This window comes from Lynx canadensis, chromosome E2, assembly GCF_007474595.2.
Source record: "Lynx canadensis isolate LIC74 chromosome E2, mLynCan4.pri.v2, whole genome shotgun sequence".
NCBI lineage: Eukaryota > Metazoa > Chordata > Mammalia > Carnivora > Felidae > Lynx > Lynx canadensis.
In genome coordinates, this window is record NC_044317.1 from 53,529,204 (window position 1) to 53,548,990 (window position 19,787).

Here is a 19,787-nt window from a genome sequence, read left to right on the forward strand (position 1 = left end):
GCCTGTCTCACTTGAATCCAATCTGCTGTAGCTTCCCTTTCGCACCACTCAAGCCGCGCAGCTGCTTTTTCCGTGGGCGGTTTTGGTGGGCGGGCCCAACTCCCCAAAGTAGCCCTCCCTCCTCGGGATGGTAGAACTTGGATTCGCTCCGGCTCGATACCCACGCGCGTGACTTTACACGTACCCAAAGGTGGGCTATGAGTACCAAGCTGAGCCTCGTTTTTCAAAGAGGGAGAGTGAGACAAAGCGGAGTGGGAAGCTCAAGAACCTGGGGTTCAGAGGAGAGGAGCTGCTTAGAACCCGGGAAGCCAATGGTAGAGAAATCAGGCGGGGTAGAAAAAGGCTGAAGGCTAGGGAGCGAACGGAAGGAGAGGATTGGACGCTGAGATTCGAGGGGGCGGGGATAGAACGCAGAGGGTTGGAAGGGGGCGGGGACAAAACCAGGGACTTGCCTACCCGGCGAAGGCACACGCGAGGCAGAAATCGGGGTTCCTGGATGTTGGATAATTGGGAGCGGCCAGGAGCTCCGGAGGCCCGACGACCAAGTCGTGGACTCGTCGCACTGGGATTGGACATATGCAAGTGGGAGACGGGTCTGGCGCTCTGAATCGGGGGTGGGGGGTGGGCTCGGGCTTGGGTTCCAGGATCGGCTCGGCGGACGTCTGACTCAGCGTGGTAAGTATCGCACCGGAGGGACCCGAGCTCCCGCGGGGCCGGGAGGCCTGTGTCTTGGGTTGGGCGTGCGGGCTTCTCCATCACTTGTCCTCGAAGCTCGCATCGGCTCACAGTCTCAGCATCCCTGGCTGTGAGGCATGCGCAGTAGGGTGCTCCCTCCCCCACCTCTTCCAGCCCCCGGAGGGGGGAGGGGACGCTGGGCCATCCTGGAGCCGGAGAATTTATAGACATTCCCCCTGCTCCTCCCCCGCCACTCCCCACCCGTCCCATCCCCCCCCCTCCCCCGCCTTGGCATGGGAAGCGGAAACGAGGCGGACGGTGCCAACGTCCGGCAGGTGTTCATTTCAATGGGTCTCGGACTAATGTTTTTCTCCATACCCCGCAACCCGACCCTGGGCTGGTTTCGCGCCCCCAACCCCGAATCTCGAAAGTCTTTCTTGGGGAGGGGCGCACGGCCTTGCACTTCCTTCTCAGCAGAGTCGCAAAAGGGATTCACGCGAGTTATCCCTCCTGCCTCTCTATGCGTTCACAGAGGCCCCCAACTGACATCCCCCCAACACCCGAGTCTCTGACAAAGTCCTTCGAGACCCCTCAGGTGGTTAGGGAAGGGTGAGCCTTCGGCCTATATTCCTGGGTCTGCAGGAGGAGGGGGTTGGGAGCCCGGATTCCTGGGTCTGAGGCTGGGGGCCTGGAAAATGACCCTCTGTCCCAACTCCCAGGGCTCTAGCGTGACATGGCTGAAGCGCACCAGGCCGTGGGCTTCCGACCCTCGCTGACCTCGGACGGGGCCGAAGTGGAGCTCAGTGCCCCCGTGTTGCAGGAGATCTACCTCTCCGGATTGCGCTCTTGGAAAAGGCACCTCGCCCGTTTCTGGGTGAGGAGGGCCACGCTTGGTTTCCTTCCAAGACTCCGGTTACGTGTTTCTGGGATGCCCGAGGCCCACTTCTGGGATCCTATCCCTCCCCACCCCCACCCCCCCTTCTGGGGGTTTGGATGTGGACTTTCAGGACCCCCTTAAAGCCATTTCTGGGTTTTCTGAGGCTCACTTCCTCCCTTACTGGGAACCTCTATTCACCTCTTCCAACCACTTCCTGGACCACTTCCCTCTGTCCTCAGACTCGCAAACCCAACTTCCACCCAATTTCTAGAATTCAGACCCCTCCCCCCCACCCCAGGTGCTCCCCTCACCTTTCCATTTTGTCTTCAGGTGCTAAACTCGGTGCTCTTCATTTCAGAACGCTGTGACCCCGGGGAAGATATTGGTTAGCCCGCACCCCAATCCTCCTCCTAGCCCGAGCCCCTGGGTCTGAGGCTGCCTCCTCAAGCCTGCCGCTGAACCCCCAATTCCCCTCTCCATAGCCGTGCGCCCTCCCTGTGGTTCCCAGACGTGAACCTCCAAATGTCCGTATGCACTTCACCACTGCCCTTGTTCTAGAATGCCCATGCCCGACGTCTAACCAGAACCCATGCCTGCCCCAGGGTCACTATTTCTAGAAGTCCGGCACTGGGTACATATAGTGTCTCCCTCGTGGTCACGCCCTGTCTGAACGCAAGTCTCCAACACCTGCAGAGTTGGCCGAGACTGATTCTGAATCCCGGCCCTGCCGCTTGCTAGCTGTGTGGCCTTGGGCAAGTACTCCTCTCTGAGCCTCAGTTTCCCCACACGTAAAACAGGGGTGATGATAACAGCTCCCCTGACGGGACAGTCGAGGGGATTAAATGAATTGTTACATGTAAGCACTGAGCGAACTGCCTGGGCCCTGGCAAGTGCCAAGTAAGTGTTAGCTTTTGATAAGATTGTTCTTTATTCATTAACCAGGTGTCTGGCTGCCTCAGTCGGTGGAGCGTGTGACTCCTGATCTCGGGGTTGTGAGTTCGAGCCCCACCTCTACACCCAACATGGGTAGCCCCCGCCCCCCCCAACAAAGAGCTTCTTCAGCCCCGCCCCTGGAGCTTCCTGGGCCTCAGGCTAATTCATCAATTAGAACATTATCATGTGGACATTAACCTGGGGTTAAATACATAAACACACATCTGCACATATACATATATTTTTACTTTATTTTTTTAATGTTTATTTATTTTTGAGAGAGCACGAGCAGGGGAGGAGCAGAGAGAGAGAGAGAGAGGGAGACACAGCATCCGAAGCAGGCTCCGGGCTCTGAGCTGTCGGCACAGAGCCCGACATGGGGCTCGAACCACGAACTGTGAGATCGCGACCTGAGCCGAAGTCAGACTCTCAACTGACTGAGCCACACGTATATTTTTAAAATTAAGATATCGTTTCATTCAGAAAAAAATGCACAGGTTCTTAAAAGGTACAGTCCTTGAATTTTGACAATACCTGTGCGCCCAACTTCCTAGCAAGACGGAATTGCCGCCATTCTAGAATGTTCCTTTGAGCCCTTTTCCAGTTAGCGCCCCCCCCCCCCCGACTCAAAGCAACCGCTGCTCTGGTTTCTATACTTGTAAGTGGATTTTGACTAGTGCTGCATTGTTGAAAATTTTGGCCATCACCACCCCTACTTTTGAGTCAAAACCTAAAGCCCTTCTCAGAGTCAGTCCCCTATGCCTGGTGGGCCCCACCAGACCCTGTCATTAGTATTAACTGATCATTGTAATAGTGATCGTTCTTCCCTTTCTGTCACATAGCTGCCTCTCTCCCTGTGGGACATTGGATGCTCTTCTGTCCTTAGGAGCCACCCTGAAGTCGTAGCTCCTGGAACTTGGTTTCAGGGTGAGGGCTGTGCCCTCAGCAACCTCAGGGCTGAAATCGCATAGACGTCCTGCTAAGCCATAACTTGGTCACTTATAAAATGGCGTCCCTGACAGTCCCGGCCTCGAGGGATTGTTGTAAGCATGCGCTGTCTTAGCAGAAGGTCTGATGCAGAGAAGTGACCGCTCCAACATCGCCATTCCTACGATCCTGGTGGTTCCACATAGGTCGTAAGTGCTGGGTGCCCTCTGGCGTGTTATTAACTTCTCTGAGTCTGCCTCCTCGTTTCAAAAATCACATCAGGTCATATTTAGTGTGTTTTGGGGTCTACACTCACCAAAACCCTTTAAATCTATTGCTTGCGTGTGACCCTTGATTTCAGGGTCGTGAATTTGAGCCCCGTGTGGGGTGTAGAGATGACTTAAAATCTTTTTTTTTTTTTTTAATTTTTTAAGTTTGTTTATTGATTTTTGAGAGGGGCAGAGACGGCGCGAGCAGGGGAGGGACAGAGAAGGAGAGAGAGAGGGAATCCCAAGCAGGCTCCATGCTGCCAGGCGCAGAACGAGATGTGGGGCTCGAACTCACGACCTGAGCCAAAACCAAGAGTCTAGGAGGCTCAACGGACAGAGCCGCCCAGGTGCTCCCCAAATAAAATCTTTTACAAATAAAAATCAGAATAAATAAATGTATGGCTCATCTGATCTTCATTATAGCCTTCTAAGGTAGACCTATTCTCTGTCCCACTTTACAGATGAGGAAACAGAGGCCCAGAGAGGTGCCTTCAACTTTCCCCAGGTCACACAGCTGCCAAGATGCAGTGCTCGAGGCAGGACTAGAATTAGCAGTCTGGCTGTGGAACCCATACCCACGCCTGCTATCCTGCTTTTCTAGAACGTGGTCCCAGGACCCATGCCATGGGGCTGTTGTGAATGACGTGCAGGGGGTCATTTGGGCCAAGCACGTGGCACAGCGCACATGTGGGCTGTTCAGCAGCAGGAGGTCAGAGTGTTTCCTGAGATGGTTTCCAGATGAATATGAGAGGCAGCGGACCCCAGGCGCCCCCGTGTGGAACTTTGCACTATATCCTGTTGCATTAGGGTCACAAGACATCTGGACGATTTGAGGGGTTGACAGTGGGCCCTCCCTGGCTTGGGACACGTTCTTCAAACTTCTTGTCTGCTCACTTTCTTCGCCCCTGCGATAGAGATAGTGGTATTTACTACTGTTTTGCTGAGATACAGGGCAATGCGATGATTTATTGAGGCATCTCGTCCTTGGGAAGGGCTCTGGAGACGTCTCCTGTTATTACGAAGCCCTGTTCTACCGCGGTCCCGAGCCCCGGATAAAGGAAGAGACTGCTTCTCTTAAAAAGAGATAATAAGCAACCAAAGAGCCACGGTTGCCAGTAACCTTTGCTTGCCATACCAAGGGAAGATCGTCACATAAATAAATCCCCAACAGGAAGTAGGGTAGCCATAGAAAGAAAGGAGCATTGGTAATGATGTTCACTGAGCGCTTACTGTGTGCCTGGCTCTGAGCTCTGCAGTTCACTACCCTCCCCCCTCCCCCCTGCCCCGCCAGCCCTCTTTGCTTAGCCCACAGTCCCTAATGCCACCTGCCACACTACCCTAAATCCTTTACTGACGTAGCTATTGCTCTGTCCCCCAGGAGAGCAGGAATCTTGCTGTCTTATCACTGCTGTAGGACCACAATAACTGTTTGTGGGAGGACATTTTCTCATCCCGTCCTCACGACGGTCCCAGGAGCCAAGTACTGGGATTGTTCCCATTCCACAGATGAGGAAACAGACACAGAGAGGTGAAGCCACTTGCTCGCGGTCACTCAGCTTGTTAGTGACAGAGCAGAGGTTTGAGCCCAGGGCCCCAGAGCCCAAGTTCTAAACCGTGATCTCTGAGGCTCTCCCATTTGTTAAATGCGGGAAAAGAGAACGCGGTTTCTGGAGCCCTGATGGCAACGAATAGCAGCTCTTATCATGCTCTCTGTGTGACTTTGAACCCGAGTGGTTTCTTTTGCAAAATCAGATCACCTGAGTACCTGCCGCACAGAGATGTTGGGGGGGGGGTTTAAGAGTTCCGCCTTGGAAAAGGGGCCGGGCGGGTCGTGAGCGCTGGTTAAGCGTTGGGTATTTCCATGCACTTCCCCAGCACTTTTGCATTCCTCATTCATTCCATAGCCACAAAAGTTCTAGAAGGCCTGCTGAGCTCCAGCCCCTGCGGTGTATGGAGGGCCATTTTGCCTGGGAGTGACCTCCTCCAGGGAGCCCTCCCTGACTCCTCCAAGCTGAGCATCCTACTCAGGGCTCTTGTGCCCGCCTTGTTTTTATGTCATTAGCACTCGCTTCGTTCCTGACTGACTTCCCTGAGGGCGGGACCCAGATCTCTCTGGTCCCCACCGGGTCTTGAGCACCCAGCTCGGGATTCAGCGCACACTGGGTGCTCTGTCGGTGTCTAAGAATCGTGCCTAGAGGAGGATTAATGGATTGAATGGGTGCCTTTCCTCCCCGCAGAATGACTTTCTTACTGGTGTGCTCCCTGCCAGCCCCCTCAGCTGGCTCTTCCTCTTCGGTGCCATTCAGCTCGCCTGGTTCCTCCAGCTGGATCCTTCCCTGGGACTGATGGAGAAGATCAAAGAGTTGCTGCCAGACTGGTGAGCTCCCCCGCTTGAGCCCAGCAACCTCCCTAATTCCTCCCCCTCCACCCAGTAAGCTTCTCTATCAGTGTGATGCGCCTGCTAAAGAGAAGTAATCTCTGAGACTTACTTTGGGTCAGATTAATAAAGGTACAGCGTGAGTAAAAAGGAGGTGATTTCCCCGCTTCTCTCTGCCTATTTTCCATCCGGTCTGTTTCTTGCTAAGGGGGATGCTGACAAACTGGAAAATATCCAGACATGGTTATGTAAGCACCGAGAAAAGCAGGAGCCCTACTGGCCTTCAGTTGTGTAGCCTTAGGCAAGAGACTTAACCATTCTCGGTGTTAGAGTCTTCCTCTGTAAAATATAGGTAATAGGGACATCTGGGTGGCTCAGTCAGTTAAACGTCTAACTTGGGCTCAGGTCATTATCTTGTGGTTCCTGAGTTCGAGCCCCGTGTTGGGCTCTGTGCTGACAGCTTAGAGCCTGGAACCTGCTTCAGATCTGTGTCTCCCTCTCTCTTTGCCCCTCCGCGGCTCACACTCTGTTTCTCTCTCAAAAATAAATATATGTTAAAAAAAATTAAATATAGGTAATAAGGGCACCTGGGTGGCTCAGTCAGTGGAGCACGCGATTCTTTTTTTTTTTTAAATTTTTTTTTTCAACGTTTATTTATTTTTGGGACAGAGAGAGACAGAGCATGAATGGGGGAGGGGCAGAGAGAGAGGGAGATACAGAATCGGAAACAGGCTCCAGGCTCTGAGCCATCAGCCCAGAGCCCGACGCGGGGCTCGAACTCCCAGACCGCGAGATCGTGACCTGGCTGAAGTCGGACGCTTAACCGACTGCGCCACCCAGGCGCCCCATGGAGCACGCGATTCTTGATCTCGGGTTGTGAGTTTGAGCCCCACGCTGGGTGTAGCGATTACTTAAAAATAAAATCTTAAAAAAAAAAAAAAAAAAAAAAAAGCATGCCTGTGGAATATTCCGTACAGTGCCGGAAGGTTACTAAATGGGAGTGGTTGTGTTATTATAATTGCCATTTGGGGGGACGGTTTGGGAGCCGGGTGTGGGGAAAGTGACAGGTTCTAATTCTTGGCTTCGTCCTCCTGGGGAAGAAGGTTCAGATTTTGTACAGACAGTCCCAAAGGGCAGACCCAGGATCAGAGGTAGAAATTTCCAGGAAGGCTAGACGTACCCAGTCTACAGAGGGGAAGCAACTCGCTCCTAGTCCTCCAGGTGGGATTTGCTCATATGTCTATCTGATTGCCACTTTGCAAACACGTTGATTTACTGTGGTTTTAGATCAGCAGTTTCTTTTTTTAAATTTTTTAAAATTTTTTAACGTTTTATTTTTATTTATTTTGAGAGAGAGCGAGCAAGCGAGCATGAGCAGGGGAGGGGCAGGGAAAGGGAGAGAGAGAATCCCAAGCAGATTCCACACTGTCAGCGCAGAGCCTGATGAGGGGCTTGAGCCCACAAACCATAAGATTATGACCTGAGCTGAAATCAGGAGTCAGACGCTTAACTGACGGAGCCACCCAGATACCCCTTAGGAAACTCGATTTCTACGACTGACTCCAATTCTAGAAGATAGGCCCCCAGTCAAAAGATCAGGGTCAGAGACTATCAGGAAGAGCAGGGGCTGGTGGGGCTGGAGGGAAGGGGCGTTCTGAGGCCAGGAGACCCAGGCCCCGTGTCTCTTTCACTCCCCCAGGGGTGGACAGCACCACAGGCTTCGGGGAGTCCTGGCAGCGGCGCTGTTTGCTTCGTGCCTATGGGGAGCCCTGATCTTCACGCTTCACGTGGCCCTGAGGCTGCTTCTGTCCTACCATGGCTGGCTCCTTGAACCCCACGGAGCCATGTCCTCCCCCACCAAGACCTGGCTGGTATGTGAAGGGCAGAGCCCTGCTCAGGCCCTCCGGGGACCCACTTCTCTATGTCCCTCTCTCTGGGACCCTGTCCATCTCTCTCTGGTCTCTACGCCTCCCCCTGGGTCTGTCCCCCCATTCTCTGGGTGCCAACCCCATTCTCTCTGTAGGTTGCCATGTACAACCCCCGATCCCGGTCCCGGATCCCAGGGAGGGGTGCAGTGACCCACTAATTCCCCGCTTCCCTCCAGGCCCTGGTCCGCATCTTCTCCGGTCGCAATCCGATGCTGTTCAGTTACCAGCGCTCCCTGCCACGCCAGCCCGTGCCCTCCGTGCAGGACACCGTGCGCAAGGTGGGCCCGCCCGCTCCCTCCACGTGGGGCGGGAGGCGGCCGGGGGGCGGGCGGGGGCGCGACCTACCATCTGCTCCTTGCCCCTCAGTACCTGGAATCTGTCCGGCCCATCCTCTCCGACGAGGACTTCGACTTGACGTCTGTCCTAGCGCAGGAATTCTTGAGGCTTCAGGCGTCGCTGCTGCAGTGGTATCTGCGGCTCAAGTCCTGGTGGGCGTCCAATTACGTGAGTCCCCCCCCGCTGAACGCGGAGGTTCTGAGCCCGCCTTCCTAAGGCGGGGTTCTACGCCCCGCCCCCGACACGCCCACAACCTGCAGGCCCGCCCCCTGCTCCGCGTTCTGAGCCCCGCCCACACGCTCCCGTAGTTTAAACCCCGCCCTAGATGCTCCAATATTCTGAGCTCCTCCTACTCTCCAATATTCTGAAGCCCATCAGTCATGTGCTAACATTTTGAGCCTCTCCCGGGACCTCCATGCTCCGACGTGAGCCTGACATCCATAATCTAAGCCCCGCCTCCAGGGCCTGCCCACATCCACAGCTCAGCCCCCAACCCTCCGGGATTGGAACCAGAATTCCCGGACTCGGACGGTTCAGCTCCTTGCCCGGCAGGCCAGTGGTCTAAACCCCCCCGCCCCCAGAGTTGTTCTGGTTTTATCCCCTCCTTTTGAGTAAGGGCATCCTCCCCAAATGGGCTTCTATTCCGAGTTCAGGAGCTAGGCCTTTGGTAGTACTCTGATTTGAGCTCCTTGGGAAACTGAGGCACAGAGCAAGACAGCAACTCACTCAAATCGGGGCTTACAGGCCTCCTATTCTGTAGGAGGAAGTCATAAATAGGGGGCAGGCAGTGTGGGATCAGGTGGAGGTAGCAGCGAAGAAAGGTGGGGTGGTGTGAGCGTCTGGGGGGTGGGGTGGTCTGGGGACGCCGCCACTGGACGAGAGGATCAGGGTTCCAGGAGGAGTAGTTACTAGGCCTGAGCCTTGGACAGAAGGGTTGGACAGAATTTGAACCGGTGCGGTTGGTAGGAGGGAATGGGCCGAGCGGAGGTGAGTAGAACGGCGGTTGTAGGACATGGGCTGGGAACCAGGAGAGCATCGCTCGCTGGGACACAGGGATTGAAGGGTGGTCGTCAAGAGAGGGAATGGTTGAGTGGCGGGGAGTGGCCTGAACTCCAGCTGAGGATCCTGGACTTTTTATTGGGGGTGCTAGGGAGCCATGGGAGTATTCTGAACAGGGGAAGGTCAGGATCAGCTCTGGTGTGGGGGAAAGACTGGAGGGGAGACACTGGAGGCTGGGAGGCTGGAGAGGATGCGGTGGGGGGGCGGGGCGGGTAGAGGACAAGGTCAGACAGGGGAATTGGGCCAGAGGGTATGAGGCAGAGTCAGGGGGCGGGGGTGGGGGGGTGGGGCCGGGACTGTCAGGCTGGGGGTGAGGAGATGCCAAGGGTAGCGCCTACGGGCCTCACGTGGTGGGGGGACGGCGGGGGTGTCCCTGAGATGGGGAGAAGGGGAGCAGCTCTGGGGCAAAGGCACTGAGCTCCGTGGGGGCAGGTGTGACAGGCCTGGGGGGCGCCGGGGACCTGCCCTGGGGCAGCTGGAGACCTGGGTGGAGGCTCAGGAAAGGCCTGGGTGACAGCATTGGACTTGAAAGGGAGGAGGAGCTGAGACAGAGCCACGAGGGGCAGCAGCACGGACAAGCGCTATGGAGGGGACCGAGTCGTGTCTGGAGAGGGAGAAGGGAAGCCAGGCCTTAGTTTTTACATTTTTTTTCCTTCAAGCTCTTGGACCGGAGTCTGTTCCAATGCGCATGCGCGTGTGCGTATGCGCGCGCGTGTGTACGTACACGCGCCCGGACACACACACGATGTATGTATTTCATTGGATTTCTAAGGCACCACCTATTATAACATATCCTGTTATCTTATGTATAACAAAAAAAAAATGTGAAGGCCAACTAAAGTCTGACACCGTGCTTTCCTCTCACTTAGACTTTTTATCTATATTTTTTATTTATGCTATGTAAATTTTATTTCTATATTACATGTAATTTTTTTAAATTTGTTTTAACGTTTATTTAAGAGAGAGAGAGAGAGACAGAGAGAGACAGAGCACGAGCGGGGAAGGGGCAGAGAGAGAGGGAGACACAGAGTCGGAAGCAGGCTCCAGGCTCCGAGCTGTCAGCACAGAGCCCAACGTGGGGCTCGAACCCACGAGCTGTGAAATCATGACCCGAGCTGAAGTCGGACGCTGAACCGACTGAGCCACCCACGAGCCCCTACATGTAATTTTCAATTGCATAATACATAATATGCTTATATGTTTTATAATTTGTAGAAAATATAGATTTAATATAGTATATAAAACATATGTAACCTAAATATGTATATTTGTGATAAAATGGACATAACATAAAATTTATCATTTTAGCCATTTTTTAAATACATTTTTAAACTTTATTTTACTTATTTTGAGAGAGAGAGAGAGAGAGAGAGAGCACAAGAGTTGCAGAGAGGAAAGGAGAGAGAGAGGATCCCAAGCAGGGAATCCCCATGTGGGGCTCGAACTCACGAACAGTGAGATCATGACCTGAGCCCAAATCAAGAGTCTGTCGCTGAACTGACTGAGCCATGGAATGGCCTCCATTTTAGCCATTTTTAAGTATGCAATTCAGTGGTATTAAGTGCATTTGCCGTGTCTGGAACCATCAGAACAATCTATTTCCAGAACTTTTTCATCATCCCAAACAGAAACTCGGTACCTATTAAGCAATACATCCCCATTCCTGCTTCCCCGAAGTGCCAGGTAACCTCTATTCTACTTATTATCTCTAGGGATTTACCTATTTTAGATTTTTCATGCAAATAAAATCATACACGATCTGTCCTTCTGTGTCTGACTCATATCACCTGGCATAGTGTTTTTAGGGTCTGTCCGTGTCGCAGTGCACATCAGAACTTCATTCCTTTTTATATTAGCATTCCATTGTAAGAGCGCCTGGCAGGCTCAGTTGGAGGAGTGTGTGGCTCTTGACCTCAGGATTGCCAGTTCAAGTCCCACGCTGGGTGTAGAGGTTACTTAAAAGTAAAATCTTAAAAAAAAAAAAAAAAAAAAAATCCATTGTAGGGATAGGCTCCGTTTTGGTTGCCCATTCATCTTTTGTTGGACACTTGGGTCTTGGTGATATTTAGTTTTTTTAAGTTTTGCTTATTTATTTCGAGAGAGAGTGTGTGAGCAGAGGAAGGGCAGAGAGAGGGAAAAAGAGAATCGCAAGCAGGCTCTCCACTGTCAGCATGAAACCGTGAGATCATGACCTGAGCCAAAATCAGGAATCAGATGCTCAACCGACTGAGCCACCCCTACTTTTTTTTTAAAGGAGGCTCCAGGCCCAACTTGAACTTGAACTCAGGACCCTGAGCTCAAGACTTGGAATCAGAGTCTGTTGCTCCACTGACTGAGCCACCTACGTGCCCCTTGCCTTGTTCTTTTTCTTTCTTTCTTTTTTTTTTTTTTTTTAATGTTTATTTACTTGTGAGAGACTGAGTGCAAGCGGGGGAGGGGCAGAGAGAGCCGCAGACCCAGAATCTGAAGCAGGTTCAAGGCACCGAGCTGCCGGCGGGGCTGGAACTCATGAACTGCGCGAGATCATGACCTGAGCCGAAGTCAGAGGCTGAACCCACTGAGCACACCCCGGTGCCCGGCCGTGTGCTTTTTTGAACAGCTTGGTAGCATTCCGGGACAGGAGTATAGCGCGATTTAGCTAACTGATCCCCAACTGATGGACTTCGGGGTTACTGCTGGTTACTGATCACGATGGCCTCCTTCATCGAGTTCCACCCTCAAGGACTCGGCCGCCAAGTCTTGGGGGTCCTGCCGCTCCCACTGCCCCGCTCCCCAGCTTGGCCGCAGCCACCCCAGCTGTGCGTCTCTCGGCCCCACTCCCAGGTCAGTGACTGGTGGGAAGAATTTGTGTATCTGCGCTCCCGGCACTCGCTGATGGTGAACAGCAACTATTACATGATGGTGAGGAGGGAACATCGGGGCTGGGAGCCGGGCGGGGCCGCCGTTCATGGATCTAGGGTTGGGATGTCTCTGTAGGAGGTGGAGTTTCGGGGCCGTGACCCGAATCAGAGTCGGTCGTTCACCATCCCGCCCTCTGTTGGGGTCAGCATCTGGGTTTGGGGGTCAGTGTCCCCGTGAGGGGCACGCCTGACCCCGGGCGCTTTGCGGTCCCCTCGGCTGGCCCCCAGGACTTCCTGTACGTCACCCCCACGCCGGTGCAGGCCGCTCGCGCTGGGAACGCGGTCCACGCCCTCCTCCTCTACCGCCACCGCCTGAACCGCCAGGAGATCCTGCCTGTAAGAGGGCCGCCCTGTGGGCCGGACACGGAGACTGCGGTCCTGTGGCCGTGGGGCCACGCGGGTCCTGGGAGGCAGTTCGGGAGCCCGTGGTCTCTTGCAGACTTTGCTGATGGGAATGCGGCCCTTATGCTCTGCCCAGTATGAGAAGATCTTCAACACCACGCGCATTCCCGGCATCCAGAAAGGTGAGATGCCTCTTGGCCCCGCACCGGCAGAGGCGTCAACAGTGTAGTAGCTGAGAGCATGGTCTCCTGGGTTCGAATCCCAGCTCCATCGCTCCCTAGCTGTGTGACCTGGGTCAGCTATTACCCTCTCTGAGCCTGGGTATCCTCGTCTCTGAAACCGGATTATAAGGGTGCACAGGGTAGTGAGGGTGAAGTGAGTATTTAGGACAGTGCGAGCCACCCAGGAAGTGCCTGATAAATGACCCTTGTTCTTATCCTTGCCACTGACCTTCGTGCCCTCTGCACTTCCCCCCGCGCCGCCCCTAGACCACATCCGCCACCTCCGCGACAGCCGACACGTGGCCGTCTTCCACCGTGGCCGATTCTACCGCGTGGGGACCCACTCCCAGAGCGGCCTGCTGTCCCCGCGGGCCCTGGAGCAGCAGTTCCAGCGAATCCTGGACGACCCCTCCCCCGCCTGCCCCCAGGAGGAGCATCTGGCGGCCCTGACCGCTGCTCCCAGGTGAGGGCGGGAGATCGGGGCCCCGGGGGCCCAGCCAGCCTCCCGGAGTTGTAGCAGGGCAAGGTTGGGGGCTGGGTGGGGGCTGGGCAGGGTACAGGGCCAGCCTGGGCTCAGGTGCAGTCACCCCCCCCCCCCCCACACACACACTCCCCCTCCCCCTCCCCCACCCCCCCCCCCGCCACAGGGATGTGTGGGCCCAGGTACGGAGTTCCCTGAAGACCCAGGCTGAGGATACCCTGGAGGCCGTGGAAGGAGCTGCTTTCTTCGTATCACTGGACTCGGAACCTGCAGGGCTCACCAGGGAGGACCCCGCAGCTACACTGGATGCCTATGCCCATGCCCTACTGGCTGGCAGGGGCCATGACCGGTGAGTCAGTCCCTGGACTCGAACCTCACCCCAACCTGTGACCCCAGAACCCGGTCTCCAGGCCTAGGACTCTGGACACTAGACAAGCAGACCCTGGACCCCAGACCTGGGACTTCCATACCTAGAGGTCCTCAGACAACTTCCTAGACGTGCACGAGGCACCCTTGTGATTTCTGAGGTTCCCGGAAGAATCCCCCTAACCCTTCAGCTCCTCGTGAGCCTTGAACCTTTCTTGGCATGTTCCCCCGAAATGTCCCAATTTTCCAAGCCTTAGACATGCCTCAGAAACCATCTAGACTGCCTGGTGGAGACCTCCACCCTCTTAGAGATCCCTATACCAGCCCTGTTTCCAGAAACATCCCCCCACCCTGACACTCCTGCATTTTCCACCAAGAGCACCCAAGTTCCTTCTTGGCCCTGGCTCTCTGGTGACCACTTTGAATTCTCGCCTGCAGCTGGTTTGACAAATCCTTCACTTTAATCGTCTTCTCCAATGGGAAGCTGGGTCTCAGCGTGGAGCACTCGTGGGCCGACTGCCCCATCTCAGGACACATGTGGGAGGTAAGGCAGCCAGTCCCCTCCTGCCCTGGGGACCATCGGCCCCATTTCCAAAGACCTTCCTCTCCAGGGCCTTACGCTTAGGGGGAAGACAGAGGCTCAGACGAGCAGATACCAGATTGGGGGGGGGGGGGCACCCAGCAAAGAAAAGAGAGTCTGGGATTATGACCTTTTGATGAGTTGGCAGCCGGGGCTCAGAGAAGGGAAGTGATTTGCCCAGAGTCACAGAGCCAGGAATTGCAGAGCAAGAACATGGATCCAGAATGTTCTGAGAGCAGAAAATGAGGCCTTTCAACCACAATACACTGAATCAGTGTGATGGCTTGCTGTGTGACCTGGGGAAAGTTACTCCCCTCCTCTGAGCCTCATTTCTCCCCTTCATCAGATAGAAGGGTTGGAGTTTCTTTCTTCTGTAAGCTCCCATCCAATCCTAAGAACCTTAGCATCTCGATCTTCTCTCTTTTTTTTTTTAATTTTTTTTTTTAAAGTTCATTTATTTATTTTGAGAGAGAGAGCAGGGAGGAGCAGAGAGAGAGGGAGAGAGAGAGAGAGAGAGAGAGAGAGAGAGAGAGAGAGAGAGACTCCCAAGCAGGCTCCACCCTGTCAATGCAGAACCCGATGCGGGGCTTGAACTCACGAAATGTGGTATCATGATCTGGGCCGAAACCAAGAGTCGGGTGCTTCACTGACTTAGCCACCCAGGCGCCCCTCTATTTTCTCTTTTTTCTTAGTCCCTAAATCATAGCAGGTGCCGTCTACACCCTCTCAGGTTCCCACTCTTCCATAGCATTGCATGAGGTACTGGGTGAGGCCCAGGGTGGGATCCAGCATGTTTGAGGGGAAGGGAGGCCCCTTTCAGATCTTAGGAACAGCCCTGGGTAAGCATGGACTCTTCTGTACCTGTTTCGCATTTGTAAGATGGGAGTTTTCCCCCTTTGATGATATTGGCCGATGAAACTGTCAATTCAGTTTAACTTTCAGACCCTTCATATCAACCTGTGGTCTCTGCGCATCAACTTTGAGTGAAGAGATGTCACATAGAGTATGATAAAGATACGTGGAAACTCCAAGGCATAAAGTGTTTCTTGATGTTTGTTTCTAATGCGGAAATGGGGATCTTTATCCCGTCTCCCTAAGTTATCGTGAGAATAAGGGAAAGGCTGGTGGGTAGCAGGTGCTCGACCAGGGCTGATTTAAAATATTTAACAACAAAAACAAAACTAAATAAAAAATAAAATAAAATAAAATTTAACAACCATCAGGGCGTGGGCACCACTCAGTCAGAATGGACACCGACCCCCTTGGCGGCCCATGCTGTGCTGGGCTTTATCTCTCTGGTCTCAGGATCCTGGTGGGGGTGAGGGTAGGGGGTGTCTTGGGAAGTCGGGGGCCACCGTTGGTGGCTTTTTGTCTACTAGTCAGAAGTAAAAGGCCAGTAGGCACCAGCTGAGTATTAGTATCGGACTTACTCTCAATGAACTTGAACCTGAGAACCCACCTGTGAACATCAGAGGTTTCTGTTTCTCAACGACTGCCCCCCCCCCAACCCCCAGAAGGGACTTACGAAAGCAAGTCCCTGGTTAGAGAGCCCTCAATCCAGAGGGAGGAAGGGACTCTGACAGCCTCTGTTTGTACACAGTTCACTCTGGCCACAGAATGTTTTCAGCTGGGCTACTCAGCCGACGGCCACTGCAAAGGGCATCCTGATCCCTCACTGCCCCAGCCCCAGCGGCTGCACTGGGACCTTCCAGAAAAGGTGAGACTGGGCTCCCCGGGCCTCTCCTCCAAGTCTGCAACCCCCTGGCTTTGACTCTAAACTCATTCCCATCCCCAAACTCAATCCCACCCCGGCCCCATCTCCAATCCCAGCCCAATCCAGTCCTCCCCACCTGAAACCCCAACCCCATCCCCGACCCAATTCGGTCTTCAGCCCAACCTCAGTCCCACCCCCCATCATTAATCCAGCCCTTCAGCTCCACGTTCGCCTCTGTCCCCATTTCCACATTCCACCCCTACCCTGACTCGATTTCCACCTTCACTTCCCTCCCCATCCCAGTTCTAACCCTACCCCATCTGTAACCCCAGCCATCCCTCCCTCCTTCCTCCTCTGGCAGATCCATCTGTCCATCTCTCTAGCCCTGAGGGGAGCCAAGACCTTGTCTGGAAACGTTGACTGCCATGTCTTCCCCTTCTCCCACTTCGGCAAGAGTTTCATCAGACGGTGCCACCTCTCTTCGGACAGCTTCATCCAGATGGCCTTGCAGCTGGCCCACTTCCGGGTCAGTTGGGTTCCTCGACCCCAACCCCTTCTCGTGACCTCGGTTCCCCTGGGCCCCCAAGACCTCCCTTGTCAGCCCCTCTGGTGACGCTTTTTTGGTCATGGCCACTGTGGGGCCGCCATCTTGATCTCTCTCCCCCAGCCACACATTCTCCCGGCAGGAGGAGGCGGGAGGTCCACACAGAGGTGGGTCAAGTCTGTGATTTCCAGAGCCCGGCTGACAGGCTTCTCCCTTCCTTGCCGCCCCCCCCCCCCAGGACAGGGGTCAATTCTGCCTGACTTATGAGTCAACCATGACTCGCTTGTTCCTGGAAGGCCGGACGGAGACGGTGCGATCTTGCACCAGAGAGGCCTGCAACTTTGTGAGAGCCATGGAGGACAAAGAGAAGACAGTGGGTGTGGGCCTCGTTTTGAGGCTTTGGTCATTTCCACATACTCGTTCATACACTTGCAAATATTTATGGAGCACCTTCTGAGGACCGGGACCCATGATGGGCATTATGGACAAAGGAGGACCCAGACCTGGTCTCCTACCTCAAGGAGCTCACTGGTGGGGAGAGACAGAGATATTTCAGTGCAGTGTGATACTTGCTTTAGTTGGGGGGGTCGCACAGGGCACTGGGGGAGCACCTAACAGGGATCTCTGGTTCCACAATGTGTCTCTCTTTGATTACTTAGCCTCTATGTCACCTTAGGACTTCCATTTGTACCCTTCCACATATTCCCAACATTACTTGTCTGCTCAGAAACCCCCCACGCACCTCTGTTCCCTTTCCCGCTACCTATTATGGTTCAATGGAAGGACCTGGGGCCCTGGATCAGACAGACCTGGGAACCCACCTGCCTCTGCTTTGCCTTGTGACCCTGGGCAGGTGACTCCCCCTCTCTGAGCCTGTTTCCCCTCCGCAAAGTAGAATTGGTATCTCTGCCTTGCAGGGATTTTGCAAGCTGGGTCGAGGCCAGGGGTGTGGCAGGCCCCAGCACTAAGCCCACTTCCTGTCTTTCCATGACCTGTGACCTCCCGGGGGGACCCCAGGAACCACAGCGCCGTGCCATGTTCCGCCTGGCCGTGGAAAAGCACCAGGCTCTGCTGAAGGCCGCGATGAGCGGACAGGGGGTCGACCGCCACCTCTTCGCTCTCTACATCGTGTCCCAGTTCCTGCACCTGCAGTCGCCTTTTCTGGACCAGGTTAGGGTGCAGGGAAAGAGGGAAGCGGGGAACCACGGGAGAAGAGAGGGACTTCAGGACGAGGAGGGTGAGGTGGGCAAAAGGAGGTGTTAGAGGAGAGAGTTGGGGCGGGGGGCAGTGCTGCAGCAAGAGAGGAAGGGAGAGGGCAGGGAGGGAAGAGGGGGAGAGAGAAGGGGAGAGGAGGCGGGGTCAGGGAGGCAAGGGGGCGGGGTCAGGCGGGGGCGTGGTCAGGAAGACTGAGGGAAAGGCGGTTCCAGCAGAACTGAACCCCTGCGGTCAGAAAGGGGAGGCTGGGGTCAGGGAGGAGAAGGGCAGAGCCAACAATGCGGCGATCTGGGGGAACTAGGCCGTCGGGGGGGGCGAGGGGGAGGTCGGAATGGGCCCGGGCTGCGTGGAATGGAGCTGAGCCAACGGGGCGCGGACCGGCTGGTCTTTTGGTCTTCACTGCATCCTTGACCGTCTTCTCTCTGTCCATCAGGTTCACTCGGAGCAGTGGCAGCTGGCCACCAGCCAGATCCCCGTTCAGCAAATCCACCTGTTCGACGTCCACAATTACCCCGACTATGTTTCCTCTGGTGGGGGATTCGGGCCTGTGAGTGCCCCGGGGCCTGACCCCACCTCCCTGGACGTGGGCCCCGAGGGAGGAGGGCCTGCGCGCTCCTGCCTAGTTGGGGAGGAGGGGCCTGGAGGCTAGTTTGTTCCCCCTCCCTCTGCCCCTCTCCAGGCGGATGACCACGGTTATGGGGTTTCGTACATCTTCATGGGGGATGACACCATCACCTTCCACATCTCCAGCAAAAAATCTAGCACAAAAACGGTGAGACAGGGGTGCCTGGGTGGCTCCGTTGGCTAAGCCTCCGACTTCAGCTCAGGCGTGATCTCACTGTTTGTGAGGTTGGAGCCCTGCCTCGGCTGTATGCTGACAGCTCAGAGCCTGGAGCCTGCTTCAGATTCTGTGTGTGTGTGTGTCTCTTTCTCTGCCCCTTTCTTGCTCATGCTCTGTCTTCTCTCTGTATCGCTCTGTCTCTCTCTCTCCCAAGAATAAACATTTAAAAAAAAATTTTTAATGGGGAGACAGGCTGGAACCCCCCCCCCCCCCCCCATTGCACTCTCCTCCCTCAGGACCCAGGGGTCTGGACTCCTAGCTCCCTCTTCTCCTACAACCTAGGAGTCCAGACCAGCTCCCTCTTCTACAAGCTAGGAGTCCAGACTCCTAGCTCAATGCTGCCCCCGGACCCAGGAATCCCAGTCCCCTGCCGCCTCCCTCAGACCAGCCCTCTTGTCTTCCAGCGCCGAGGAACCCCCTGTCCCGGCTCCTCCTGGACATGACGTGTTTCTCCTTCCAGGACTCCCACCGGCTGGGGCAGCACATTGAGGATGCATTGTTGGATGTGGCCTGCCTGTTCCAGGAGGGGCCGCGCCCTAAGCTCAGGTGCAGAGGGTTACAGGAGGAGGACTCGGGGCACAGGCATGGCTCTCTCCCCTGCCACACTGGGGGCTCCAGGGCCCCCACGAAATCCACCAACCTTTGACCCCTTCCAGCAGGGAGCTGGCCTCCCCAAGAACTAGGGAGAGGGTCTCGACGACTGGGTTGGTGCAGGACAAGAGGCAGCCTGTTTGGGTTTGGAAATCCCGCATCTGGTCCAATAAAGAAGTGTAAGCTGGGTGTGTGGTGTTCGCTGTGCTGTTGGGCTCACAGGGGGTGGGAGGGGTGAGGATCAGGGTGGAGGAGAAGAAAAGTTCCCCTCCATCCCCAGGCCCAGCCATGAATTCTCCATTAGCATCAATTTCAGGCACACCCCCCAACCCTGCCCACTCCTACTGAATTCCCGGCTCCAGTCACACCAGACCCAACCATCCGAGGCCAGTCTCAGTCAAACAACCCCACAAATTCTCATTAGCCCAATTCCTGCTGCCCCAACACCACTGCCCACCCCAAACATCAAGATCGACGCCGTTCCAGCCACCCTTGTTGAGACCTCCAATGAACCCCCCAAAATTCTTATTCCTCAGCCCAACCCCAGCCATTCCAACCTCCTCCTCAGTGACGGATGCCACACCCACAACTGGGAAAGGCTCTGCCTAACG

The 19,787-nt window shown here is 55.1% G+C and overlaps 1 protein-coding gene across 4 annotated transcripts; it reads left to right on the forward strand.

Annotated features, from left to right (window-relative positions):
- The first annotated feature begins 220 nt into the window (after window positions 1–220).
- CPT1C (carnitine palmitoyltransferase 1C) lies at window positions 221–19,365 on the forward strand. Of its 4 annotated transcripts, XM_030298658.1 has the most exons (20): window positions 221–675; window positions 1,208–1,284; window positions 1,395–1,549; window positions 5,919–6,058; window positions 7,758–7,929; window positions 8,163–8,264; window positions 8,353–8,490; window positions 12,205–12,282; window positions 12,510–12,617; window positions 12,721–12,805; window positions 13,112–13,307; window positions 13,492–13,674; window positions 14,130–14,235; window positions 15,872–15,988; window positions 16,347–16,511; window positions 16,768–16,902; window positions 17,547–17,699; window positions 18,178–18,291; window positions 18,424–18,516; window positions 19,046–19,231. In XM_030298658.1, exons 3-20 carry the CDS (start codon window positions 1,409–1,411, stop codon window positions 19,229–19,231), a joined length of 2,412 nt encoding a protein of 803 aa, XP_030154518.1. In that variant the 5' UTR covers window positions 221–675; window positions 1,208–1,284; window positions 1,395–1,408. The 4 variants fall into 4 exon arrangements, with proteins under 4 accessions (XP_030154518.1, XP_030154517.1, XP_030154520.1 ...); XM_030298657.1 differs by lacking the exon at window positions 1,208–1,284; XM_030298660.1 differs by lacking the exons at window positions 1,208–1,284; window positions 1,395–1,549 and having other exon boundaries at window positions 224–675; window positions 19,046–19,365.
- The last annotated feature ends 422 nt before the right edge of the window (window positions 19,366–19,787 follow it).